The 27,324-nt window shown below is 47.9% G+C and overlaps 1 protein-coding gene across 1 annotated transcript in view; it reads left to right on the forward strand.

The window, feature by feature from the left end:
• HNF1B (HNF1 homeobox B) overlaps positions 1 to 27,324 on the forward strand; it is a 307,877-nt gene that overhangs the window by 219,142 nt on the left and 61,411 nt on the right. The window contains exon 7 of the mRNA XM_075335856.1: positions 4,363 to 4,554. Coding sequence (XP_075191971.1) covers positions 4,363 to 4,554 — 192 coding nt within the window. The remainder of the gene's footprint in view (positions 1 to 4,362; positions 4,555 to 27,324) is intronic.

The following is a 27,324-nucleotide window of genomic DNA, read 5'->3' on the forward strand; positions in this document are numbered from 1 at the left end:
GCTTTTACAAAACCTGCCAATGACAAAAAAAGTGCGTTTGAAGCAGGATACTTCATTTGGTATAGAAATGAGGTACAGAAGTGCTCTCTTAAACATGGTGATCAGTCACACCATCATTTGTACCCTGTATAAAAACATATGTAGACAAGGCATATTAAAGGGAAAATGACAGGTCCCCCATGTCCTCCAAACTACCAGCATGTGTCTGTTCCTTTATAAATACCTGGCCTAACAAAACATTTATCGTGTTTGATAAATTAACAGATCTTTAAAAAAAGTATTTTTACAGTCCGTATTAAAATGCAAATGATCATTTTGAGTAATCGTTGTGGTGTTTGTTTACTCAAGTTAATCATCCCACCCACCTTGTTATCACTTCCTTGTGGGTGTTATAACATGATTTGCACGAGGTGGCATCATCATCAGCTCTCACAATTTCCTGTGCACATGAGTTTCTTGTCCACAGTGCAATGCGCATCTGAAGCTGGTTGTACACTTCCCAGCTCTAGAGGTGCACTGCACATGTCCTGAAGCAAAGAAGTAGCTTGATCTTTGGTTCCTCCGTTGACATCAGGCTTCTTCTTTACTTCTTTTTTTACAGTAAACATCCTACATAATTAAAAATATTCATATTTATTGTAATGCATATATAGTTATAATTTATAAATACTTTCATTCTATGATGTCAGTGACTAGATTGTTGTGATAAGTATCACGCTCGGACTTGCGAGTGTCCGAAATACGGCGTGACAGATGCACACAGACCAGTGACTGTCTAGTGCACAATGAAATGCACGGGTTTCAACGGGGATGGTATAGGAGAGGAGGACACTGACAGTAGACTTCTGGGGATGGGACACCTCCTGACACTAACCTGTGTCTGGTCCCTAAGCTCCTGTAACGTCTTTAAATTAGCCCTTTCCCTCATTCATGTGCCTAGTCCCTTGCTGTCCCTCCACTCAGTCTCTATAGTGGCAAGGCCAGTGAGTACACTAGACATCACCATTACAGTAACAACACCGAGGGGAAGGAGGACAGACAGCAGGACATAGATAAAAGGATATAACACCAAACTTCACAGCTCCAAAGAGTAGCACTGCAAAAGCTCCAGCAGCAGATCACCAGCAGCTTCTAAAAACCGTCCTCTCTCTAAGGTGATCAGAAACAGAATGAAGTCTATTACCGGCATACGGGCATCAGGTGATGGATCATGTGACTATTTAAAGGAGATAGGAGTGGTTACAAACTGGCTGCAACTGAACAGAACTAACCAGGAGCTGCTAGCAAGGAAAATGACATTAGCCCTCGCTGCACCAAAACAAAGCAAATCATATTTAAAATCCAGAGTCTCACAAGGCAATGAAACTCTGGTCCCAAACCTGTCACAAGTTTCCTAATGATAGGAAACACTCGTGACAATAAGACTATACATATATATCTGCTATTGTCAGCTTCAATTAGGATAAATGTGTAAACAAGACACTTTATATATTCAAATCTTTCCTCATACGGAGAGCAAAATAAAAATTGTAAAAGAACACATGGCTGCTGCAGGGGTACTGCTAGTTTTCCCTGGAAAAATAAACTGTTTACTTGTGGGACTCAGGGCTTGTTTTGATAAGCATTACTTGTAATGAATATTGATGAGTGGACACATGGATATTCGTGTTTGCTGAATCCTCTAGGGCTAAAAAAAAGTCGGCTTCAGGAACTTGACCTGAATTTGACCCTACAAAATGAACCCCATACAAGTCAATGAGGAAGAGAAGTTCTGTGTTGTAAATTGGTGCTAGTAAGGACTAGGGGGCTACAAAAGGCAGCTAAATGGGGTAAGAGCAGGACAGCTCTACAGCTCTACTTACCTTGTTTTCCGGAAGATAACACTATATCCATTGTGTCAGCCTGTGATGGGTTGCAGAATGCTATATAAAAATTGAATCACCCCTCTTTAAAAATAAATAAATTACAATTAAAAAAATTAGCATAATTAGTATTGTTGTGCCCTAAATTCTCCAATCTATCAATATATGAAATTATACATTAAACAGAAAAAAAACTGAAACACCAGAATTGCTATTTTTTGGTTTCAGTACTTCTAAAACAAAATACAATAAAATGTGATCAAATGAGATACCCACTCCAAGATGGTATTAATAAAAATGTCAGCTGAGAGCTGAAAAGACAAGCCCGCTCCCAGAACTGTGGGTGTATAATTGAACAAGTTATGGGTCTCAAGAAATGTTGACGCAAACATTTTTTTTTTCAAATGTATTTTTTACCACAAAAATAATAATAAAAAAAAATGTAATTGTACTGAGGAGGAGAATTGTGTTGCCTTGTCATTTTTACCACACAATGAACATGAATGTAAAAACAATGAATGTAAAAGCAACCCCCCCCCCCCCAAAACAATTGTTTTTTTGCTATTTCATTTCGCCTCAAATTTTTCCTGTTTACCAGTAAATTGTATGGTAAAATGAATGATGTGATTCAAAACTACAACTCGTCTGACAATGTGACTGCTGACACCCTTATTCCCTGTGTGGGTGGGTGGTCGTATGACTGCATATATGCAATATCCTTCTTTGCGGTCATGTGCTGACTGGTCTCAACCAAAGTCCCTTAAAAGAAAATACTTGAGAGACTTACAGGAGTCTAGTCAGCACGTAACTACAACTATGCATATAGCTTATATGAGATCACATGACTGCCCTCCCACACAGGCAGTACATGGCAATTGTTAGGGTATGTGCCCACGTAGCAGGTTTGTGTGCAGATTGTTCTGCACACAAAACTGCATGTTTTAGTAGGAAAAACGCAACAGAAAAAAAATGCATGTTTTTTATTGTGTTTTCATGGTGGTTTTATGGGTTTATTCTTGCGTTTTTAAGCAGTTTTCATATCATGGCGATCGCAGGGGGTTCCTGCGCTGTACCACCACGATCTCCGCCAGGTCTCTAGCTGATTTTACAGCTGAGTCAATGCCCGCGCCACTCCTGGCAGTTAAACCCCCTAAATACTGTGATTAATCATAATCGCAGCATTCAGGAGGCAGGTAGAGGAATCGCTTACCTCTCCCTGGTGATCGGGTCCCTGTAATGCGATCACAGAAACCCGATTGCTGCCATGGCAACCCTGGGTCGTCACCATGATGACCCTGGGCTACTGAGCTACTGATCACCTCACAGACCATGCCGGATGCATGATCTAGGAGGCGAAGTGTCAGTGCAGCACTCAGATATAATCCACTGCAGTGCTTGATCACTGCAGTGGATTATGGTATATCAGATGCAGGAAAAAATACAGAAAGAATTGACATGCTACAGATTCTTTCTGCACCAAAATATGCAAGGAAAAATGTACAACATGTGTGCAGCAATTCAGGATTCTCATAAATTTTGCTGGTTTGCGTTTTTCCTTGCAGTATTGTTTAAAATCTGCAAGAAAAAAAGCATGAAAAAACGCAGTGTTAGGCCTGCGCCACACATCCGTGCCTCCGGCACGTGTTTGTCATTTTTTACACGTACCGGCGGCACGGAGACACTTTAACCAATGCTACCCTATTGTAGCAGGCACACACACGTAAAACCACACGGAACGTGTGTCCGTGTGCGTTTGTACGTGTGTGCGTTTTTGAAAGCGCTGACATGTCCGTTTTTTCACCGGCAGCATGGGTGTCACACGGCCCGCACCCGCACCACACGGGTGTAGTGTGGATGCGGTCCCGTGTGACACGCGCCGGAGAAAACACACATGTCATTGAAAAAAAAACAAAACATTAACTCACCTTCTCCAGCCCTCCTGTCTCTGCCGCTGCTGCCTCTTGCTGCTGACCGCCGCTCATTATTCTCATTGAATATTCACTTCACTGCCTGGCAGCAGCAGCAGCGGGGAGACGGGAGGGCTGGAGACCGAGGATCAGCACCACGGACAGCAGCGCGGACATCAGGAAGGACCAGGTGAGTATAATAATTACCGATTCTACGTGTGCTATCGCGGATAGCACACGTAGAACACACGTGTCACGCACGTACCAGAGACACGTACTTACCTGCACGCAACACGCAGGGAAAATACGTGTCTCTCGGCACGTGCGTGAATTTCACGTGAGTGTGGCAGAGGCCTTAGGCTGTCAATATTCAACATTAGCAGAGTGACTACAAACTTTGCTTCTGAGGGTGGACAACTCCTTTAAGGGGTTAACCTAATAAAATCAAACCTTTTAAGAAATGTAGATATCCAATCTTGATATGTTTGTTTTATAAAATATCTGTTTACTTCTAGTTATTCATATATGCTATGATATACAAGTAAAAAGTATTGCTCAAAAAAGTTGTAATGCTTTTGTGTTTGTGTCTTTAGATTTAAACACCACTCAGGCACAGAGTGTCCCTGTCATCAACAGTGTTGCCGGAAGCCTAGCAGCATTACAGTCGGTGCAATTTTCACCACAACTCCACAGTCCACATCAGCAGGCTTTAATGCAACAGTCTTCTGGTCATATGGTACAACAACCATTCATGGCTACTATGACTCAACTTCAGAATTCTCATAGTAAGTATTGTGCTATGCTTTATCATTTTATATGCATGTTTAGCCATTCTTTGTACTATGCTTGTCAATATACTTGTTTTCTGTGAATAAAATGGAAGATATTTAGAGTTAAATACTAATAACCACCTAAGATACAGGAGATTCTCTGCAGCATTTGTTTTTATTATTAATAATAATTTTTAGAGCACTAATGATTCTAAGGTGCTGTACAGGGGCGTAACTACCGCCGTCGCAGCAGTCGCCATTGCGACCGGGCCTGCAGGGTTATGGGGCCCGCCCTGCAGATCAGCAGCCGGCTCCTCTCTGTAAGATCAGTGGTAAACCACACTGTCGATATGTATCCATGAGTCAGGGGGGCCCGGTGTCAGCGGCGGCGAAGAGAACCGGTCCCCCCTCACCAGTCATCGCACACAACAATGATGAAAAATGGAGAGGAGCGCTCCGCTCCATTTTTCTTCATTCCCCCCCTGTGCCTGCGCTCGCAGAGCATGGTGATGTCATCACTGCGCGCTGCTGAGATGAAAGAACAGAGCGCAGGACGGGAGGAAGCTGACCGGAGCAACAGGGGAACAAGGGGTGGTGAGGATAGTGCAGTGGCTGACATATTGCCTGTGCAATTATCATACCGTGGGACAGAGGGGAGGGGGCCCTCGCAACTAAGCTGGAAGGCCATGCAATAAAGTATTATATACAGTTAGGTCCAGAAATATTTGGACAGTGACACAATTTTCGCGAGTTGGGCTCTGCATGCCACCACATTGGATTTGAAATTAAACCTCTACAACAGAATTGAAGTGCAGATTGTAACGTTTAATTTGAAGGTTTGAACAAAAATATCTGATAGAAATTGTAGGAATTGTACACATTTCTTTACAAACACTCCACATTTTAGGAGGTCAAAAGTAATTGGACAAATAAACCAAACCCAAACAAAATATTTTTATTTTCAATATTTTGTTGCGAATCCTTTGGAGGCAATCACTGCCTTAAGTCTGGAACCCATGGACATCACCAAACGCTGGGTTTCCTCCTTCTTAATGCTTTGCCAGGCCTTTACAGCCGCAGCCTTCAGGTCTTGCTTGTTTGTGGGTCTTTCCATCTTAAGTCTGGATTTGAGCAAGTGAAATGCATGCTCAATTGGGTTAAGATCTGGTGATTGACTTGGCCATTGCAGAATGTTCCACTTTTTTGCACTCATGAACTCCTGGGTAGCTTTGGCTGTATGCTTGGGGTCATTGTCCATCTGTACTATGAAGCGCCGTCCGATCAACTTTGCGGCATTTGGCTGAATCTGGGCTGAAAGTATATCCCGGTACACTTCAGAATTCATCCGGCTACTCTTGTCTGCTGTTATGTCATCAATAAACACAAGTGACCCTGTGCCATTGAAAGCCATGCATGCCCATGCCATCACGTTGCCTCCACCATGTTTTACAGAGGATGTGGTGTGCCTTGGATCATGTGCCGTTCCCTTTCTTCTCCAAACTTTTTTCTTCCCATCATTCTGGTACAGGTTGATCTTTGTCTCATCTGTCCATAGAATACTTTTCCAGAACTGAGCTGACTTCATGAAGTGTTTTTCAGCAACTTTAACTCTGGCCTGTCTATTTTTGGAATTGATGAATGGTTTGCATCTAGATGTGAACCCTTTGTATTTACTTTCATGGAGTCTTCTCTTTACTGTTGACTTAGAGACAGATACACCTACTTCACTGAGAGTGTTCTGGACTTCAGTTGATGTTGTGAACGGGTTCTTCTTCACCAAAGAAAGTATGCGACGATCATCCACCACTGTTGTCATCCGTGGACGCCCAGGCCTTTTTGAGTTCCCAAGCTCACCAGTCAATTCCTTTTTTCTCAGAATGTACCCGACTGTTGATTTTGCTACTCCAAGCATGTCTGCTATCTCTCTGATGGATTTTTTCTTTTTTTTCAGCCTCAGGATGTTCTGCTTCACCTCAATTGAGAGTTCCTTAGACCGCATGTTGTCTGGTCACAGCAACAGCTTCCAAATGCAAAACCACACACCTGTAATCAACCCCAGACCTTTTAACTACTTCATTGATTACAGGTTAATGAGGGAGACGCCTTCAGAGTTAATTGCAGCCCTTAAGGCCCCGTCATACTAAGCAACATCGCTAGCAGTATCGCTGCTAACGAACAACTTTTGTGACGTTGCTAGCGATGTTGCTGTGTGTGACATCCAGCAACAACTTGGCCCCTGCTGTGAGGTCGTTGGTTGTTGCTGAATGTCCTGGGCCATTTTTTAGTTGTTGCTGTCCCGCTGTGAAGCACAGATCGCTGTGTGTGACAGCGAGACAGCAACAACTAAATGTGCAGGCAGCAGGAGCCGGCTTCTATGGAGGCTGGTAACCACAGTAAACATCGGGTAACCAAGAAGCCCTGTCCTTGGTTACCCGATATTTACCTTTGTTACCGGCCTCCGCCGCTCTCAGCTGTCAGTGCCGGCTCCTGCTCTGTGCACATGTAGCTGCAAAACACATCGGGTTAATTAACCCGATGTGTGCTGTAGCTAGGAGAGCAGGGAGCCAGCGCTAAGCAGTGTGCGCTGCTCCCTGCTCTGTGCACATGTAGCTGCAGCACACATCGGGTAATTAACCCGATGTGTGCTGTAACTAGAAGAGCAGGGAGCCAGCGCTCAGTGTGCGCTGCTCCCTGCACGTGTAGCTCCGTGCGGTGGTAACCAAGGTAAATATCGGGTTGGTTACCCGATATTTACCTTAGTTACCAAGCGCAGCATCTTCCACGCGGCGCTGGGGGCTTGTCACTGGTTGCTGGTGAGCTCACCAGCAACTCGTGTAGCGACGCTCCAGCGATCCCTGCCAGGTCAGGTTGCTGGTGGGATCGCTGGAGCGTCGCAGTGTGACATCTCACCAGCAACCTCCTAGCAACTTACCAGCGATCCCTATCGTTGTTGGGATCGCTGGTAAGTTGCTTAGTGTGACTGGACCTTTAGAGTCCCTTGTCCAATTACTTTTGGTCCCTTTAAAAAGAGGAGGCTATGGATTACAGAGCTATGATTCCTAAACCCTTTCTCCGATTTGGATGTTAAAACTCTCATATTGCAGCTGGGAGTGTGCACTTTCAGCCCATATTATATATATAATTGTATTTCTGAACATGTTTTTGTAAACAGCTAAAATAACAAAACTTGTGCCACTGTCCAAATATTTCTGGACCTAACTGTATGTCTGGGGTCCAACACTCACCAGGAAACTGCTGAGTGCCGATCAGCCCCGGAACCAGTAAGAGACCCTCCTATGTTCCCGTGCAGATCTGCTCTACAGGACACTCTGCCTCTCCCCCTGCTAAGAGCCCGGGGAGAAGATAGAGGCCGCAGCCAAAGAGCAGCAGCTGATTTCTGCAGGAGAGGACATCAGAGCTGAGGGAACAGCAGGAAGATGGAGGCCACTCCACATCCACAGCAGGAGAGGAAAAGCAAGAAAAACTCCACATGTCATCAGCAACTTATGAAGAAACAGAGTGGTGAGTATATACCTATTGGATCTGTCTGTTTGCTTTTACACACATACCTATGTTGCTTGTACTGTATATAATTGTGGATGTGTCTGTGTGTGTCTATATATATATATATATATATATATATATATATATATTTGTGTGTGTGTGTTTGCATAGTATATGTACGCGTGTGTGTGTGTTTGTTTCGAACCGGTGCCGTCATAGCCGCAAGCAGCCTGCTGCGGTTCCTATTGCGCCCAGGCACCGGCTGCCATTCTTCGCCGTGCCTCGGGTCGTGCAGCTGGCTGCTTCTTACTCCACGTCTAAATGTGGAGAGGCGGCTAGTGTGCATGCGCACGCCGATTCACCCCAGCCAGAGCTTAAGTCCAGTGTTTTGCCTAGTGAGCATGCACAGCCTGATTGTGTCATTTCTGAGACTAAAGCGGGCTTTACACGCTATAATATATCACACGAAGTGTCGGCGGGGTCATTTCGTAAGTGACGCACATCCGGCATCGTTAGTGATATTGTAGTGTGTGACACCTACGTGCGATTATGATTATACGTTATAACGTTGATCGCATACACGTCCAATTTCTAAAAATTGAATGTCCACTTGTTCAATTTTCCTGAGGCAGCACACATCGCTGTGTGTGACACCCCGGGAACGATGAACAGCAGCTTACCTGCGTCCCGCGGCACCCGCCGGCAATGCGGAAGGAAGGATGTGGGAGGGATGTTTACGTCCCACTCATGTCCGCTACTCCGCTTCTATTGTCCGGCCGCTGTGTGACGTCGCTGTGACGCCAAACGTCCCTCCCACTTCAGGAAGTGGATGTTTGCCGCCCCACAGCGAGGTCGTCCAGCAGGTAAGTACTTGTGACGGAGGTTAATCGTTTGTGTGACATGGGCAACAAATTGCCCGTGCCGCACATACGATGGGGGCAGGTGCGATCGCATACGAGATCGCATAGGAAATTGAAACGTGTAAAGCAGCCTTTAGTCCTCAGTTCAGGGTACTGAGCATGATCCCACAATTAATCCTAACAGCCTCTTTGCACAGGTACTTGGACTTCGTGCTGTGTCTAAGTTCTGGGATGTGCCTACTGAGCATGCTCAAGCAGATAGTCTGATTTCCGAGTCTGTTGTTCAGGCTACTGAGCATGCTCAGGCACTTAGTGCATTAGAGGCTAGATCCGGTAAGGACCTCACTGAGCATGTCCGTGAGGTGGCAGGCCTTGATAGGGCAGAGAGTGCCAGGTGTCCTGATGACGTGGCCACTCCGGACTGGCTCGCAGAGGCCCGCCCCTATAATCTGGCACCTCACCATTGGTCGTCAGACGATGACTGGTGAAGTGTTTGGGGCGTGGCTGCCATGAGGTCATCAATGACGTGACGGTTCCAGATAGGCCACTGGTGACGTCGCTGATGACATGGCACTCTGCTATTGGACATTGGTGGTTCCACCCTGGGTTTGGGGCGGACCCAGGTTATAAAAGGGTCTGGATACAACATGGAGGTGCGCAGTCTTCTCATATGCACTTAGAGTTCGTGGTGGCATAAGCTTTGTTGGAAGCGGTAGGCGAACGGTGCCTGCCACGCCAAGATTCGTGGCTCAGCACATCAGGGTCAGGCGCCATGCTTCCTTGATGCCGTTCCAGTTGTGCTATAGCAGTCCAGTGGCGTTAACTGGACTGCGGCTGCTGCGTCACCTGTCCGTTCGTGCCTCCTACACACACGGACAGCATACCTGGTGCGTTACTTGTCCGGTTGTGTCCTCTACGCACACGGACAGCATACCTGCTGCGTCACCTGTCCGAGAGTGCCCTCTACGTGCACGGACAGCGTATTCCAGAACCCCTGTGGAGTTAACAGGGTGTTCCTGGATTGGGTGTGTGAACCCTATTTCCCTCCTCGGCTTCCCAGTCAAATGCTACTGGTGTGACTACCTGGTCTGACGTGTCCTTCACACACGTGGCCAGTCGAGTGGTGACCAGAAACGCTAATTGGAGGACCGCTCGGCCTGACGTGTCTTACACACGTGGCCGACATGGCGCTGTCGCAGCGGTCTTCTCGGTCAACGCTAACTGGTTACCATCCGGCCTGACTTGTTCCCTACACACGTGACCGGTTCCCAGGTCTCCTGGGTTATCTCTTGAGTCATCAGCTCTATAGTCTCCGCCTAACCCACAGGGTGCCAGCAGCTCCATTACCACCTGGGAGCACGGTGGACCCTGACTGGCGATTGGGAATACACCACCTTATTCTAATCCGCCAGTCCCCCTGTAACAGTTTACATAGTAGATGTACTTGTGTGTGTTTACATAGTATATGTACCTGTGTGTGTGTTTACATAGTATATGTACTGTGCGTGTTTACATAGTATATGTATATGTACTGTTTACATAGTATATGTACATGTGTGTGTTTACATAGTATATGTACATGTGTGTGTGTCGCGGGCGGAGGAGGGGACGCCGCGCTCTCCCACTGCTGCTCGGGTCCGGCTGCCGCAGCTGCTGCGGCCTGCTGCTGCTCGGTGGCTCGAGCGATGGGCCGGATCCCAGGGACTCTAGCGGCGCTCCTCGCCCGTGAGTGAAAGGGGGTTTTGGGTATAGGGGTTGGTTATTGTCCGTGACGCCACCCACGGTTGTGGTGATTTGTTGACACCACCGCTGCTCTGTATGGGGATCCCGGGAAGGATGGTAAGGAGCAGCCAGTTGTTGTGTCGCCCCTCCGTGGGTAGGGGTTGGTGATCCCGGGGCCCAGTGATGAGGTGGGTGATGCAGGGCTTGGTGGGGTGCAGGGACGCGGGGGCAGCGCTGTGCCTTTCGGCACTGTGGTACTCACTCAGCCTGAGACGTTGACACAGTTTTTCGGTAAAACACACGGCTGGAAAGACGGTTCCCACGGACGGCTGCACTTGCTCTCCCAGTAGGTGACGGTGATGTCCCTTTGTCCTGCACCTAATGTTTCTGTGTTGGTAGCGATGGGTTCCCACCGGTAACCCGCTCCCCGGCTTGGATATGGGCCGGAGGAGCCCTACTTTGCCCGCAGGCACTGGCCCTGAGAAACTGGTGCCGTGGCGGTGTCTCTCTGTAACGGTCGGACTGTTGCCTTCAATCGGGACTTGGTTGTTTGGAGACAGACGTCCCCTTCACTGACGGATTTGGCAAATTTACGGTGACTCCAAGCCTTGCCGGGGTCCGAGAGGCCCCTGCCCTGGTGCTGACTGTTCTTCGTATACTGCTCCAGACCGCCGGGCCACTACCCGTCCGCGGTCCTTCCAGCAACCTCCGAGCAGTCCCCCTCCAGACGGTCACCGCCGTTGCTGACCTTGCTGACTCTGTCCTGCACACAGCTGGACCAACTTCAGGCTTTTCTACTCTCACTTTTACTCCTTTTCTTCTTTGCTCCACTACCACTTCACTTTCACTTCACTTAGCTCCTCTACCACTCCACTGTTTACTCCTTCACCTCCCTGACTTCACTCAAGCTCTCCCTGAGCTAAACTGCCTGGTTCTTCCCGCCTCCAGGGCTGTGAACTCCTCGGTGGGCGGAGCCAACCGCCTGGCCCACCCCCTGGTGTGAACATCAGCCCCTGGAGGAAGGCAACAAGGATTTTAGTAGCCTCGGTGTTCCTAACTGGGATGTAGGGTGTGGTGGTGTGATGACCTGTGACCCCTGGCTTGCCCAGGGCGTCACATGTGTTTACATAGTATATGTACATGTGTGTGTGTGTTTACATAGTATATGTACCTGTGTGTGTGTTTACATAGTATATGTACCTGTGTGTGTTTACATAGTACGTGTACGTGTGTGTTTATCCTCAGAACCAGCAATTCCTCTTTGCTACTGTTCTGATCTATGTTTGCAGCAGTGATGTCATGACTAAAACATGTGACTGCTGGAGCCAATCACTGAGCTCAGCCGTCACACCAAGGTAGAGGGTGTCAGTTGTGGAGCCCTGTGATTAGCTAAAGTGGTCATGTGTGACATTATTACTGCAGCCTGTAAACATAGACGGAGCAGCAGAGAGACATCACTGGACCAGGTGAAAATGAGTAACTCCGATTTTATTTTTTCCAAGTGCAAGATGATCAGCACAACAAAACTTAAAATAGTAAAATGGAAGGAAGTCCCCAAGAGGCAGGTGGAGGTGTGGGAAGGGTTTGGGAGGGAGGCATGGTCAATTCTTGCACAGGGGCCCTTTACACTCAGTGTCCGCGCCTGCATCTGGAGGATTTGTTTTTTTGTTTGTTTTTTTTAATCCGTGAGTACACTGTGGCTAGAGGCCTATGGGGGTGCATTACACAGGTATGGGGGCTGTGTAATACAATATGAAAGACAGCTTATACATACTTTGGAGATGCATTATAATACTTGGAGGTATATGGGATGCATTAAATGGCATTGGGGCTGTATAATACAATATGAAGGACTATGGGGTGTATTCTAAAACATTCAGAACTATGGAGCTGCATTATAATATATAGAGGGCTATGGGTGTGCATTAAACGATATGTGGACTGCATAATACAATATGGAGGACTATGGGTCTGCCTTAGAAAACATGTAAGACAATGGGGCTGCATTATAATATATGGAGGCCTATGAGTGTGCATTATAGTACATGGAGGCCTATAGAGTGCATTAAATGATATGGGGGCTACATACTACAATATGAAGGACTAATGTGGTGCATTATAAAACATTCAGGACTATGGATCTGCATTATAATAAATGGAGGACTATGGGGTGCATTATAAAACATGCTGGACTATGGGGGCTGAATTATAATATATGGAAGACTATGGGGGTGCAGTAGAATATATGGAGGACTATTGGATGAATTATAATACATGGAGGACTATGGGGGTGCATTCTAATATATGAAGGGCTATGTGGGACCCATTATACTATATGGAATGGTATGTGGGGGCCATTATAGTACTTGGAGGGCTAAGCTATATACGAAGGCCGACTAAGCTACAAGCATGTGATGGGCTTGAAGCTCTTTCCTCAGCACCCAGCTTTCCCATGCTCTGATATCATGGGAAGAAAGATGGGTGCTGAGACAAAGATGTATTGCAGAGCATGGGAAAGATGGGTGCTGAGATAAAGATGTATAGCAGAGCATGGGGAAGGTGGTTGCTGAGGATAAGATATCAGAACATAAGAAAGGTGAGTGCTGATAGAAAAAGGAAAGAACCCAGGGTCAGCCACACTGTCCTGTACCCCGAGTGTCAGCGTGATTATCCCGTATCCCGAGTGTCGGTGTACAGTTGGGGGGGCCCAGGTCCAAACTTTGCACCGGGGCCCATCGAACTCTAGTTACGCCACTGGTGCTGTATATGAGAGGGGGGTTACACACAAAATACAAATATAAATAAAACAGTGAAAATCCTAACAATAGCAAAGTAGTAAAAGCAAGAGCGGTCTCTGCTTTGCAGGCTTTCAGTCAACAGGATAATGGGGAAGGAGGCAGTAGGTTAGCAGGTTTGCAGCAGCTCCTGGTGATGGTGAGGTGGCAGTGGGGTCATTGCAGGCTGTAAGGTTTCTTTAAGAGATGAGTTTTCAAGTTTTGTTTGAAAGTTTCAGGTGTGATGGATAATTGGACGTTTTGGGGCACGAACTTGCAGAGAAAGGGGGATACACGGGAGGAGTTTAGTAGGCGATTAGGTGAGTAACATATGTGTGGCGTAGAGAAAGAGGTCTTGGGAGGACCGGAGATTATGTGTTGGAAGATATCTGGAGATTAGTTTGGAGACATACAATGGGGAAAATAAGTATTTGATACACTGCCAACTTTGCAGGTTTTCCCACCTACGAAGAATGGAGAGGTCTGTGATTTGTATCGTAGTTACACTTCCAACTGTATAAGACGAAAAAATAGGGCAGTCAGCTCACCAGTCCATCAAGTGTTTGAATAGATAATGCGGGCAAGGGTTCAGTGCACGGAGGTTCCTGAGTCGGTACACAGGTGAAGTACTCAAGAGGAGAAGAAAAAAATCCAGCTCCCGCAGTAATAGTATATAATGGCATTCCGAACTTCTTAAATTAAAAACATTTTTTTATTTCAACCATTAGAAAACAATAAGAATCGCTGCAAACGCATTTTGAGCAGTTTTCGAGGTAGAGCAAACTGCTCGAAACGCATAGGCCAGCGTTTCTAATGGTTTTTTAATGGTTGAAATAAAAAAATGTTTTTAATTTAGGAAGTCCTGAATGCCATTCTATACTATTACTGCTGGAGCTGGATTTTTTTCTTCTCCTCTTCAACACTTCAACTGTGACAGACAGAATCCAAAAAGAAAATCCAGAAAATCACATTGTATAATTTTTAAATAATTAGTATTTTATTGCATGAAATAAGTATTTGATACACTATAAAGACAGGACTTAATATTTGGTACAGAAACCTTTGTTTGCAATTACAGAGGTCAGACGTTTCCTGTAGTTCTTGCCTAAGTTTGCACACAGTACAGCAGGGCTATTGGCCCACTCCTCCGTACAGATATTTTCCAGATCTTTCAGGTTTTCGGGCAGTCGCTGGGTAACATTAAGTTTCAGCTCCCTCCGAAGATTTTCTGTTGGGTTCAGGACTGTAGACTGGCTAGGCAACTCCAGGACCTTGAAATGCTTCTTACAGAGCCACTCCTTAGTTGCCCTAGCTATGGTTTTCAGTCATTGTCATGCTGGAAAATCCAGCCATGACCCATCTTCAATGCTTTTACTGAGGCAAGGTGGTTGTTTGCCAAAATTTTGTGATACATGACCTCATCCATCCTCCCTTCAATACGGTGCAGTTGTCATGTCCCTTTTGCAAAAAAGCACCCCCAAAGTATGATGTTTCCACCCCTATGCTTCACGGTTGGGACGGTGTTCTTGGATTGGTACTCATACTTCTTCTTCCTCCAAACAATGCGAGTTTTAGTTAATACCAAAAAGTTTTACTTTGGTCTCATCTGACCACATGACCTTCTCCCATGCCTCAAAGGGATCATCCAAATGGTCATTGGTGAACTTCAAACAGGGCTGGACATGTGCTGGCAATAGCAGGGGGACCTTGCATGATTTTAATCCATGACGGCGTTGTGTGTTACTAACTGTAGTTTTTGAGATTGTGAACTCAGCTCTCTTTAGGTCATTGACTAGGTTCTCCAGTGTTGTTCTCAGCTGCTTTTTGACCTTTATCAGAACTATCCTTACCCTGCGAGGCAAGATCTTGCATTTAGTCCCAGACCAAGAAAGATTGACAGTCATCTTGTGTTTCTTCCATTTTCTAATAATTGCACCACCAGTTGTTGCCTTCTCATCAAGCTGCTTCTCTACTGTCCTGTAAGTCATCCCAGCCTTGTGCAGGTCTATAATTTTGGCTCTGGTGTCCTTAGCTCTTTGGTCTTGGCCATGGTGGAGAGGTTGGAGTGTGATTCATTGTCTTTTATACAGGTAACATGTTCAAATAGGTGCAATTAATCCAGGTAATGAATGCAGAGTAGGAGGACATTTTAAAGAAGAAATAAAGGGTGTATGAGAGCCAGAATCTTTGCTGGTTGGCAGGTGATCAAATACTTATTTCATGCAATAAAATACAAATTATTAAATAAAAAATCATACAATGTGATTTTCTGGATTTTTGGAGGGGATTCAGTCTGTCACAGATAAAGTGTACCTACGATAAAAATTACAGACCTCTACATTCTTTGTAGGTAGTTAAACTTGCAAAATTGTCAGTGTATCAAATATTTATTTTTCCCACTGTACAGAGGAGATAGATTATGGATGGCTTTGTAGGTCATTTTTAGTAGTTTGGGGATTTGAGAGCCAATGAACAGTTTTGCAGAGGGGAGACACATAGGAGGAGAGAGGTGAATTAGTCGGGCGGCAGAGTTAAGTAATAACTAGAATGGTGCAAGATTATTAGCCAGGAGGCCATGGAGGAGAATATTGCAGTAGTCGAGGCAGGAGATAATGAGGGTATACACTAACATTTTATTATATTGAGAGTTGAGGAAAAGACAGATTCTTTAAATATGTAATTAATTAGTAAAAAAAAAATACATATAAATATATAATTGATCCATGGTTATGTAGAGTGGCATGGGGCGGTAGTCCTGGGCGAGGGATTGACTCCGGAAACCCCAGCATGCTACATGAAATACCTGGCCCTAACAGGGTATGTGGATTTTCACCATGCGGGCTAGGAACCCTTGTAGGACGCATACTGCCTCTGGTGTCAGCTGGCCAGGACCGAATAATGAGAAACCAACAGTTCACTTTAAACCATAACTCTTTACTGTATGGTTCATTCTTTTTCTCAACTTTTCATTTCAGATGGTGAGTGCATATCTTCCAGCACGTTACAGTTTTGCACAACATTAGTAGACACAGTTCAACATCCCTCTTGCTTGCATCCAATTTAACTGGGCCAGTGAGCCACATAGCAACACAGTCCAGCTTTACAACACGCACCAAGATGGTCACCCTCCTCTCCTGAGGTCCCACAACTTGTCTCCTTAGGAGTCCCCTAATGGTCCAAGTAAAGCTTTGCACTCCCAAATGTCTAGCGGGATACCGCTCAGTCGGTAGACTATGTTCACATGCCAGTTGATGGTTAAGGGGCCTGGCCACTAGAGTCTTGTGTGCCGCCCCCGTGCCAGCAGCCGGCACTGCTCGGATCCGGGCCTTCAGGGATGGTGGCTCGAGGGTCTCCGTACCCGGGGGTCTCGCGGACATGCCGAATAAATGGGGGGGACGTATATGTACGGGCTGGGCTGTATTAAGTTCGTGACGCCACCCACTGTGTGTGGTGAGGCCGGGACACCACCACTGCTGTTACGGGGCACCCGGGGGAGATATTGTGCAGCAAGTTGTTAAACCCTCCGTGAGTAGGGATGGTGGCCTCGGGACTCGGTTGGTGTGTGCAGGTGATGGCGACCGCAGGGGTGCTGATGTACTCACTGTTAGTAAAACACACAAGTCTCTGGTAAACCAAGGTGATGGTGGCTGGTGCCGCGGCCGGTTGCGTTCTGCTCCCCCACCCGGCTGGTGGTCTCTCTCCATTTCCTGCACTGCTGTGTGTAAGGTGGACTTTCCTTGTGTGAAACTCAGGAGTCCGCTCCCAGCTGGATGTGGCCTAAGGAGCCGTGCCCGCAAACGCTGGCCCGTGAGATCTATGGGCCTTGGCAGTGACCTCTTATCCCTAATCGGTGGGCTGTTGTCTTCTATGAGGGACTTTGGGTGGGACAGGACCTCTAGTCCTGGCCTCAATTGGTTAATTAACCAGTTCCAGTAGGTTCTGGTCCCGGCTTCAGTGTCCGAGTACCCCCCTTTGTGCTCCAGTTTCTGGGTCAGTTCCCCGTGTCGGTAGCGGCGGGCTACAACCCTGTCCCGGTCCACCTCGGTTCCACTGAGCCGTCTTCCCATCTCCTGCTGACAGAGACCCTCATCTGCCTCCTAGCCAGTGGCACCAGGGCTCCTACCCTGGGACCGTTCAACTTGAACTTTCCTGCTGGAGCTACACTTAGCTCCAGCCCACACTCCTCTCCAACTTGAACTCCCAAGCTTCACTGCCTGTTTTCCCGCCCAGGGCTGTCTGGACCCTTGGGTGGGCGTGTCCCAACCGCCTGGTCATGCCCACTGGTGTGTCTATCTTTCCTTAAGGGGGGGTGACTAGGGTTTCTGGTTGGCTGTGTGTTTCCTAATGAGGGAACAGTGTTGTGCAGGGGCCTAACTGTGACTACCTGGTTTTGCCAGGGTGTCACACTTGCACCACTAGAAGTCACCCAGTACCTTAACGGTTTAAGGGGTTTGGTTGCTAGGGTTCCATTCTCTAGCACCTATCATCTGGGGCCACGCCACTCTATGAACGGTTTCCAGTTACACTGCTGTTTACACCCTGTGCCTCTGTCACACTCAAAGTTCATGCTATCTTGCCTTCTTCTTTGCTCCGTTGCCACAAACTAGTAGCCACTGTATGTGACCATCATGACTGACTGACTATACGTCTATCATGTTCGCTCGCTCACTAGATCTTCACTGTCTCTTTCTAGAATGAACTGTCACTTTTCCTGTCAGCTGACCCTTCCCATGGTGGGCTAGTTCCAACGTTAACTGGCTTTGTCCCTGTGGTCTGTTGCTGGGCAGATCTTAACTTTTCACACAGTTTCAATTCCAGAAACCATCCACAAGATGCACCAATTCTGGTGCTTTACCCGACTCTACCTGATTTCCCTGGTGCAGTGGAAATCGAGGTAGTATATAGAGTTGATGTCAACTGTGACTTGTCAAAAATCACAACTGGCGTCAAGTCCTAGGTTAGTAATGGGTAGGGGTATATGAGACACCCCCATTACTAACCGTGTAAGTTAAAAGAAATAAACACACAAAAAAATCCTTAAATAGAAGTACAATATACACACACCCTCTTTCACTCCTTTATTAACCCTAAAAACACCCTTACAGGTCTGACGTAATCCACATGACATCCCATGACGATCTCGACTGTGCTACATCCAGAGGCTGTAGTGATGGAAAATGACAGCTCACTGCAGCCTTCGGGAAACACTTGACAGCTCTCAGGGAAACCTGACTGTGAGAAGCGGTGACATCACTGAGTTCACCGAAGGTCACAGCTGGGTTCCCAAGGTACCAACTGTGACTGCCAGTGAACCCGCTGCCAAATTGCGGGACTGCCAGATTGTTAGACATGGTGGCACAGCAGTCCAGCAGTACGGCAGTGAGGTCAACAGACTCAAACGACTACTGTCCCTGATATTGCTCCTCTCTAAATTGGTATGCATAAATATTGCAGTTAAAGCCAGAGAGGTGTCAAGAGATATTATAGGTCCTATATATAGGTCCTTATCTCAATTACAGACAATTAAGAGTTTCATAATAAAGATACGTAGCTATTCAAATGCATAGGTGTCTGAAAAAAACAATCAATATATATATATATATATATATTGTGAGACTGTGACCGGGGTTATCTATGACGGCCGGTATGTCTCGCCCCGGTTGTGCTCACTCCATGATAGAAAGTAAATCCACTCTAGGGTTAATGCTGTTTCCCTACAGGCTGAAGGAAGGGTTAAATGGGAACAGGAACGAGAGGCAGGTGTGTCGGGTGTGGGGGAGGCCTCACAACTCCCTGGGTTCTCTGCTGGAGAGACATGTATATTGCTGTGAACTTTTGTTTGGAGATTAAACACCGTGTGCTATGAACTTTAATGCCTGGATCCCGTGTCTTCTGCTGCGCAGCCGACCGCGCTACCTCACATATGGTGGAGAATCGGCGGGCATGCCAGCCGGTGAGGTGTAGCTTCCTTTTCTGGTGACCCGGTAGCACATGTCCTGGATTCAAGCAGCTATACTACGGCCCAAACCCAGCGACGCCATGGAGGAAATACTAAAGCATTTGGCTCAGGCTACTGCACAGCAACAACAGGTGAATACCCACCTGCTCCAGACGTTGGAGCAACAGCAGCAACAAGTTGATGCACAGCGGCAACAAGCTGATGAACAGCGGCAACAGCACCAGCAATCCTTGAAATTGCAGGAAAAAAGGCACCAAGAACAGATGGTTCTCCTGGCCAAGTCAATCCGTGCCGGACCGGCAGCAACAACCCCGGGATCGGGTGACGACGGCAGCGTCCGGAAAGCGGTGAGACAAGCGTTACAAAAAATGACTCCGGGGGATGATGTGGAAGCGTTCCTGGCAGTGTTTGAGCGGGTGGCCGAGCGGGAAAAGCTGCCGATCCCCCAGTGGGCTGAGGTATTGTCGCCCTATCTGACGGGGGAACCCCAAAAAGCGTACCTGGACCTCTGTACCGAGGACGCCATTGACTATGTGACCCTGAAAGCCGAAATACTGGCTCGGTTGGGGGTGAATACCTATGTACGGGCTCAGCGGGTAAATCAGTGGTTCTATGAGGAAGCCAAACCCGTACGCTCCCAAGCCTATGACTTATTACATCTTGTAAAAAAGTGGTTGCAGCCTGACACTCTGAGCCCGGCGCAAATGGTGGAAAGGGTAGTAGTGGATCGTTTTGTGCGCACTTTACCCGTCACCGTTCAACGGTGGGTGGGACAGGGTGACCCGAGTACCCTGGACCAATTAGTGTCCCTGGTAGAGCGGCATGTGGCCACGCAGGACTTGATACGGGACACTGAGACTTTGCGTGCCGCCCGTCGGTCCGGCCCCTCCAAACCTAGGGCCAAGGACCCACCGCCGACACCGGTGCAGGAGTCCACTACCGTCCCGTCTGAGGCCGTGGCCGCCGTCCCGGAGGTCCGGAAAGTTCTGTACCCTAAACGACAACCCGTCAAGGGGGTTTCCGTCCCCATTAGATGTTGGCGGTGCCAGCGGGTGGGACATATGGAAGCCCAGTGTCCACTCACCACGGAGCCCATGGATTGTGGGGTTACCCGGCGGGGTTCAATGTATGCTCAGGTGGTGTATACCGCTGACCTGGTTCCCCCAGAGACTGAGCCCCACTTGTGCCAAATACAGGTGAATGGATGTCCGGTTACAGGATTGTTGGATTCCGGGAGCTTAGTGACCCTTGTGCGGTCCACCTTGAGGGCTAAAGTAAAGGCCACAGGACGTACCGTGGGGGTGGTTTGCATACATGGGGACCGCCGAGACTATCCCACGGGGATTGTCACCATCACAGCACCTTGCGGTCAGTTGCAACATGAGGTGGGACTTATGAACTCTCTTCCCTATGATGTGATCCTAGGAAGGGATCTACCGTATTTTTGGACTCTATGGAAGGGGCCTCCTAAGTCTCTTCAGGTATTGGACAGTCCGGGACCTGAGCCCTACAATCCTGAATCCGGGACGCCTGCCGTAGGGGTCCCCATGATAGGGACAGAGTGTGAACCCGATAGGTCACCCCTAGAGGTATTGGCAGGAGAGGCTGAAATGGTCGAGCCCATCCCGGAGTTGGAAGCGTCCCCGGATACGTTTGGGACAGCCCAACTCCAGGACCCTACATTAATACATGCCCGGAGTCAGGTGACAGTAGTTGACGGGGTGGCACAGCTGCCCGGTGCCCAGGTAAGGTACCCCCATTTCGCTCTTAAACAGGATTTACTCTACCGGGTAGATGAAATACGGGGCGTGGGGGTAGAGCAGTTGGTGGTGCCCCAGCCGTATCGCCGGCGGGTCCTCGACTTGGCTCATAAACACCTGATGAGTGGCCACTTAGGGGTCAAGAAAACGCAGGAGCGAATATTGCAAAGGTTCTATTGGCCCGGGGTCTTTGGGGAGGTAAAACGGTTCTGCGAAACCTGCCCGGAGTGTCAGCTTACCGCACCCCTGGTCCACTTTCGCAGTCCGTTGGTGCCGTTACCCATTATAGAAGTCCCTTTTGAACGGATAGGGATGGATCTGGTGGGGCCCCTCGTAAAGTCTGCTCGAGGGCACCAACACATCCTAGTGATCGTTGACTATGCCACCCGGTATCCAGAGGCGATACCTCTCAGACATACTGCAGCAAAGCTTATAGCTCGGGAGTTGTTTGCTGTGTTCTGCCGGGTGGGGTTGCCCAAGGAGATCCTTACGGATCAGGGGACTCCATTCATGTCTAAAGTGACCAAAGAACTATGCCGGCTACTCCAGATCAAGCAGTTGCGTACGTCTGTGTATCATCCTCAGACGGATGGGTTAGTAGAACGATTCAATAAAACCCTGAAAACCATGCTAAAAAGGGTGATCTCCAGAGACGGAAAAGACTGGGATATGATGCTTCCCTATTTGATGTTTGCCATACGAGAGGTGCCACAGGCATCCACGGGGTTTTCGCCTTTTGAATTGTTATACGGGCGACATCCCCGGGGATTGTTGGACCTGGCCAAGGAAACATGGGAGCAAGAACCCACCCCCCATAAAAGTGTGATTGAGCACATTTTAGGAATGCAGAACCGCATAAGCGCGGTCATGCCAATTGTGAAGGAGCATTTACAGGAGGCTCAGGCCGCGCAAAGCGGCCGCTACAATAGACAAGCCACCGTGCGGACCTTTAAACCCGGGGATCGGGTGTTGGTATTAATCCCCACGGCGGAGAGTAAATTCCTGGCTCAGTGGCAAGGCCCCTACGAGATAAAGGAAAGAGTCGGGGTGGTCAACTATAAAGTATTGCAGCCCGGTAGGCGGAAACCTGAACAAATATACCATGTCAACCTATTAAAACCGTGGCAGGAACGGGAAAGCCTGATGGCTGTTTTTTCCCCATCTCCCTCCTCTTCGGGTCGTTCACCTCCGGCTCCAGTGACCTCCGGAGAGGACGAACCGGAAGTAAGGATTGGAGAAGCCCTCACCAAGACTCAGAGGCGAGAGGCCAGACGGTTGGTTCAGCAGAACCCCGACGTCTTCTCCGAGCTGCCCGGTAGGACCAGTCTGATACGACATGATATTGTCACCGAGCCCCACCTGAAGGTACGCCTGAAGTCATACCGGGTACCGGAGGCTCGACGACAAGCCATATCGGAGGAAGTAAAGACAATGTTACGCCTGGGGGTCATCGAAAAATCCCGGAGTGAATGGGCTAGTCCGATTGTCCTAATACCAAAACCCGATGGCTCCTTAAGGTTCTGCAATGACTTTAGGAGATTGAACGAAATATCCAAGTTCGATCTCTACCCCATGCCGCGGGTGGATGAGCTGATTGATAGGCTGGGACAGGCGCGATATTTTACCACGCTCGACCTGACCAAGGGGTACTGGCAGGTGCCACTGACGGAGTCCGCCAAGGAGAAAACCGCTTTTGTTACGCCGGAGGGTCTCTTCCACTATGTTGTCTTGCCTTTTGGGTTACATGGCGCTCCGGCCACGTTCCAGAGGTTGATGGACTTGGTGCTGGAACCCCACCAGGCGTATGCATCAGCGTACCTGGATGACATCATTATTTACAGCTCCGATTGGCAGACCCACTTGGAACAGGTACAAGCGGTGGTCGACGCGCTTCGAATAGCCGGATTGACAGCCAATCCCAAGAAATGTGCGTTGGGACTCACGGAAGCCCGCTACTTGGGCTACGTGATAGGCCAAGGAGTGATTAAGCCCCAAATTAACAAGGTTGAGGCGATCCAGAAGTGGCCTAGACCCCTGACCACGAAGCAGGTTAGGGCCTTCCTGGGTATCGTGGGGTACTACAGGAGGTTTGTAAAGGATTTTGCGGGCCTATCAGCCCCCTTGACGGACCTTCTCAAAGGCAAGAAGTCCGTCATGGTGCGCTGGACTCCGCAGGCCGAGGATTCCTTCTGGGCCCTGAAGGGGGTCCTGTGTGGACAGCCCGTTCTTGTAAACCCTGATTTCCGGAAGGAGTTCATAGTACAGACTGACGCCTCTGAGGTCGGCCTGGGGGCAGTGCTGTCTCAGGTGGTTCAGGGGGAGGAACACCCCGTCACCTTCTTAAGTAGGAAGCTCACCCCTCCCGAGCGGAATTATAGCGTAGTGGAGAAGGAGTGCCTGGCGATCAAGTGGGCCTTGGAGTCCCTACGCTATTACCTGCTGGGACGGCAGTTTCGCTTGGTGACGGATCACTCTCCACTGGTCTGGATGAGGTCCGCCAAGGAACGGAATGCCCGGGTTACCCGGTGGTTCCTTTCTCTGCAGAACTTCCGGTTTACGGTTGAACACCGGGCCGGTAGGTTGCAGGGCAACGCCGATGCCTTGTCCCGCGGCCCGTGTTTGATGGCGGGAGTTCAACCCCGCACGCTTGAACTGAGGGGGGGGGTATGTGAGACTGTGACCGGGGTTATCTATGACGGCCGGTATGTCTCGCCCCGGTTGTGCTCACTCCATGATAGAAAGTAAATCCACTCTAGGGTTAATGCTGTTTCCCTACAGGCTGAAGGAAGGGTTAAATGGGAACAGGAACGAGAGGCAGGTGTGTCGGGTGTGGGGGAGGCCTCACAACTCCCTGGGTTCTCTGCTGGAGAGACATGTATATTGCTGTGAACTTTTGTTTGGAGATTAAACACCGTGTGCTATGAACTTTAATGCCTGGATCCCGTGTCTTCTGCTGCGCAGCCGACCGCGCTACCTCACAATATATATATATATATATATATATATATATATAGTGTACTTATCTCATCTCCAAGCTTTCCAAATACACAAATAATTTCTTTGCCTCAACACGTTTCCCCAATAACTAGAGGTTCATTAGGAGGTCAGATATTCATATGTAGAGATTACAGGTTCATGGTAGTTTGTTTGATGGTGGTATTTGTAAGTTTCACACCCTTGCAGATTGCATTTCTTCTTCCAATGTTGGCTACACTGTCTTGTATTTTTCCCTTTTGTCATGCACCGGTGAGCATGTACCCTTAAGTCAGGCACTAGGGATTTGGTTGTAACCCAAACCACATGTTTTGGGGCTGAATATCCCTAAGGCCCGCACCACACATCCGTGCCTCCGGTACGTGTTTGGTACGTTTTTGCACGTACCGGAGACACGGAGACACATTGACCAATGTTACCCTATGGGAGATGGCACACACACGTAAAATCACACGGAACGTGTGTCCGTGTGGTTAGTACGTGTGTGCGTTTTCCCACACCGCCGACATGTCCGTTTTTGGCGGTCAGCACGCAGGCACGGACCCGCTAAAGTCAATGGGTCCGTGCCTGCACGGACGGCACACGTAGCATGTCTGTGTTCAGCACGTACCATCCGTGTGCGTTTTTAAACGAACGATGTCGGGTTTTTTTTTTTTGTTAAATGTCAGTCTACTTACTTTTTTTCTGCTGTTCTCAGTCATCATCCCTTTTGCGCTCGGTCTGTATCTTCCTCTGTCGCATACTCACCGATCCCCGATCCTCAGCGCGGCGAAGAACAGCTGTTCCAAAGATACGCAGCTTCAATTAATTTGAAAAAGCTGTCCGCTCATTATTCCATCTCGTATTCCCTGCTTCCCCCACCCACAGGCACCTATGATTGGTTGCAGTTAGAAACACCCACACGCTGAGTGACAGCTGTCTCACTGCAACCAATCACAGCCGCCGGTGGGCGGGTCTATACTGTGCAGTAAAATAAATAATTAATTAATTTAAAAAAAACGACGTGCGGTTCCCCCCAATTTTGATACAAGCCAGGGTAAAGCCATACGGCTGAAGGCTGGTATTCTCAGGATGGGGAGCTTCCGCAGCCTAAAAATATCAGCCAGCAGCCGCCCAGAATTGCCGCATCCATTAGATGCGATAGTTCTGGAACTCTACCCGGCTCTTCCCGTTTTGCCCTGGTGCGTTGGCAATCAGGGTAATAAGGAGTTAATGGCAGCAACCCATAGCTGCCACTAAGTCCTAGATTAATTATTGCAGGCGTCTATGAGACACCCCCAATGATTAACCTGTATTTTAAAGTTAATAAACACACACAATGAAAAATCCTTTATTTGCAATAAAAAACAACAACAAATACCCTCGTTCACCACTTTATAGAGCCCCAAAAACCCATCCATGTCCGGCGTAATCCACGGAGGTCTCGCGTCGCTTCCAGCTCTGCTACATGAAGGTGACAGGAGCTGCAGAAGAACACCGCCGCTCCTGACAGTTCCACGCAGCAACTGAGGTGAGCCACGCGATCAGCTGTGCTGTCACTGAGTTTACTCGCGGCCACCGCTGGATCCTGCACCTGTGACAGCAAGTCGCCCGAGTGACAGCGATGAAGTCACAGGTGAGTTGCGGTCTCGGGGGTAGGACTCCGGCTGGCCGCGGGTAGCCTGAGTGACAGAAGCCCTAATTGCGCTGATCACTTCAGTCACTCAGGGGATTAGCGGTCACCGGTGAGTCCTTCACGGATGACCGCTAATCAGTACACGACACCCAGATAGAGCCACGGTATGACAATGAAGTCGGGTGAAGTTCACCTGATTTCATTTTCATCGCGCAACTCTGCCTGCTGTCAGCCAACATGTATCAACGACATTGTGCATCACACTCGGAACATTTCACACGGACATTACACGTACGCATACACAGCCATTCCACACGCACACACGGCTAGCATACGCCATCACACGGATGTCATACGTACCAGAGAAACGCCCATAAAAACGGAACACGGACCCGAAAAACGGAACGTGTGACACGTTTTTTATGTGGAAGTGTATTTTAGGCCTAATATACAGCATCACACTGTCATGTGGAGTGCACAGTGAACGCGAAGCACTCCAGGATGGAGTGCATTAAAACATCACTACCGAATTCTGGTGTCCCCATTAATTGTCTATGTAGTCCCTGTTAATTTCACCTATTTTTGTTATGGCCTGAACAATTTTAAAAATATAAATACAGGGCATGTCATGATGATCCATGTAAATGGTGGATATATATCTCACATGGAGTTTTGCTCAAACTTGATGGCGTCAGGCTCTGTTCACATTGCAAATTCTCACACTCCGTCCGATGGTTTTATGGTGTCTGGGATCAACACAAGCCGACAACAGCGGTCGACCTACTGTGAGTTGATTCATAGGCGGGCTAGCAAGAGTTAATCTCTGCTAGTCTGTTTGTTAGGCTCCTGTAATCACATGTGGTGGGGAAGCCAATCACATTTGCTCCCCTCCTATTTATGCTGGATGAAATTTTCTACCTATTTCATATATAGGTTATCCTCTGTTAGTCTGTGAGCTTTGGTGTTTCAAACTTTTTGGTGAAAGTAGCAAAACAAAATTCCATATAAACATGGCTCATAACAATTTAGGCCATATACACAAGACAATAATTGAGGACATAAATAGGCAAAAAAACTCCAAAAATTGGTAAGTGCAGGAGAACATGGAGTAAAGAAGCACACAGAGATTGAAATAATAAAAATTTACAAAACTTTATTAGTTTAAAAACCAGAGAAAAAATAAACAATGGAATAAAAATCTATTCAAAAAATAGGACAGGTGGGGAAGGAAAAGGGAGGGAAGGAAGGTCCGTTCCTGCCGACTAAGCAGGTGAATTTCAAAGATGGAAATTGTAATGTGTGTTACATAGCAAATAACCACACCACCGAAAAGAGTAAGTTTAACAGTATAAAGTCTGGAATTATTTCATCATATGCCCTGAAAACAATAAAAGATCACAGAAAAATTTCATACATATAAACAGAGGCATACATGTCGATCAGGAGACAGAAAAAAAGGCAAACAGCCCGATGAACACAGTAGTAACACTTACTTCATTTGTCGGTAGTAAAGCCAGAAGAGAAAACTATAGGAGAGAAAAGGAGACCTAACGTACGTTTCGCATATAGAATTTATTACCGCTTCATCACAGGAGGC

The sequence above is a fragment of the Anomaloglossus baeobatrachus genome, chromosome 2, assembly GCF_048569485.1.
Source record: "Anomaloglossus baeobatrachus isolate aAnoBae1 chromosome 2, aAnoBae1.hap1, whole genome shotgun sequence".
NCBI lineage: Eukaryota > Metazoa > Chordata > Amphibia > Anura > Aromobatidae > Anomaloglossus > Anomaloglossus baeobatrachus.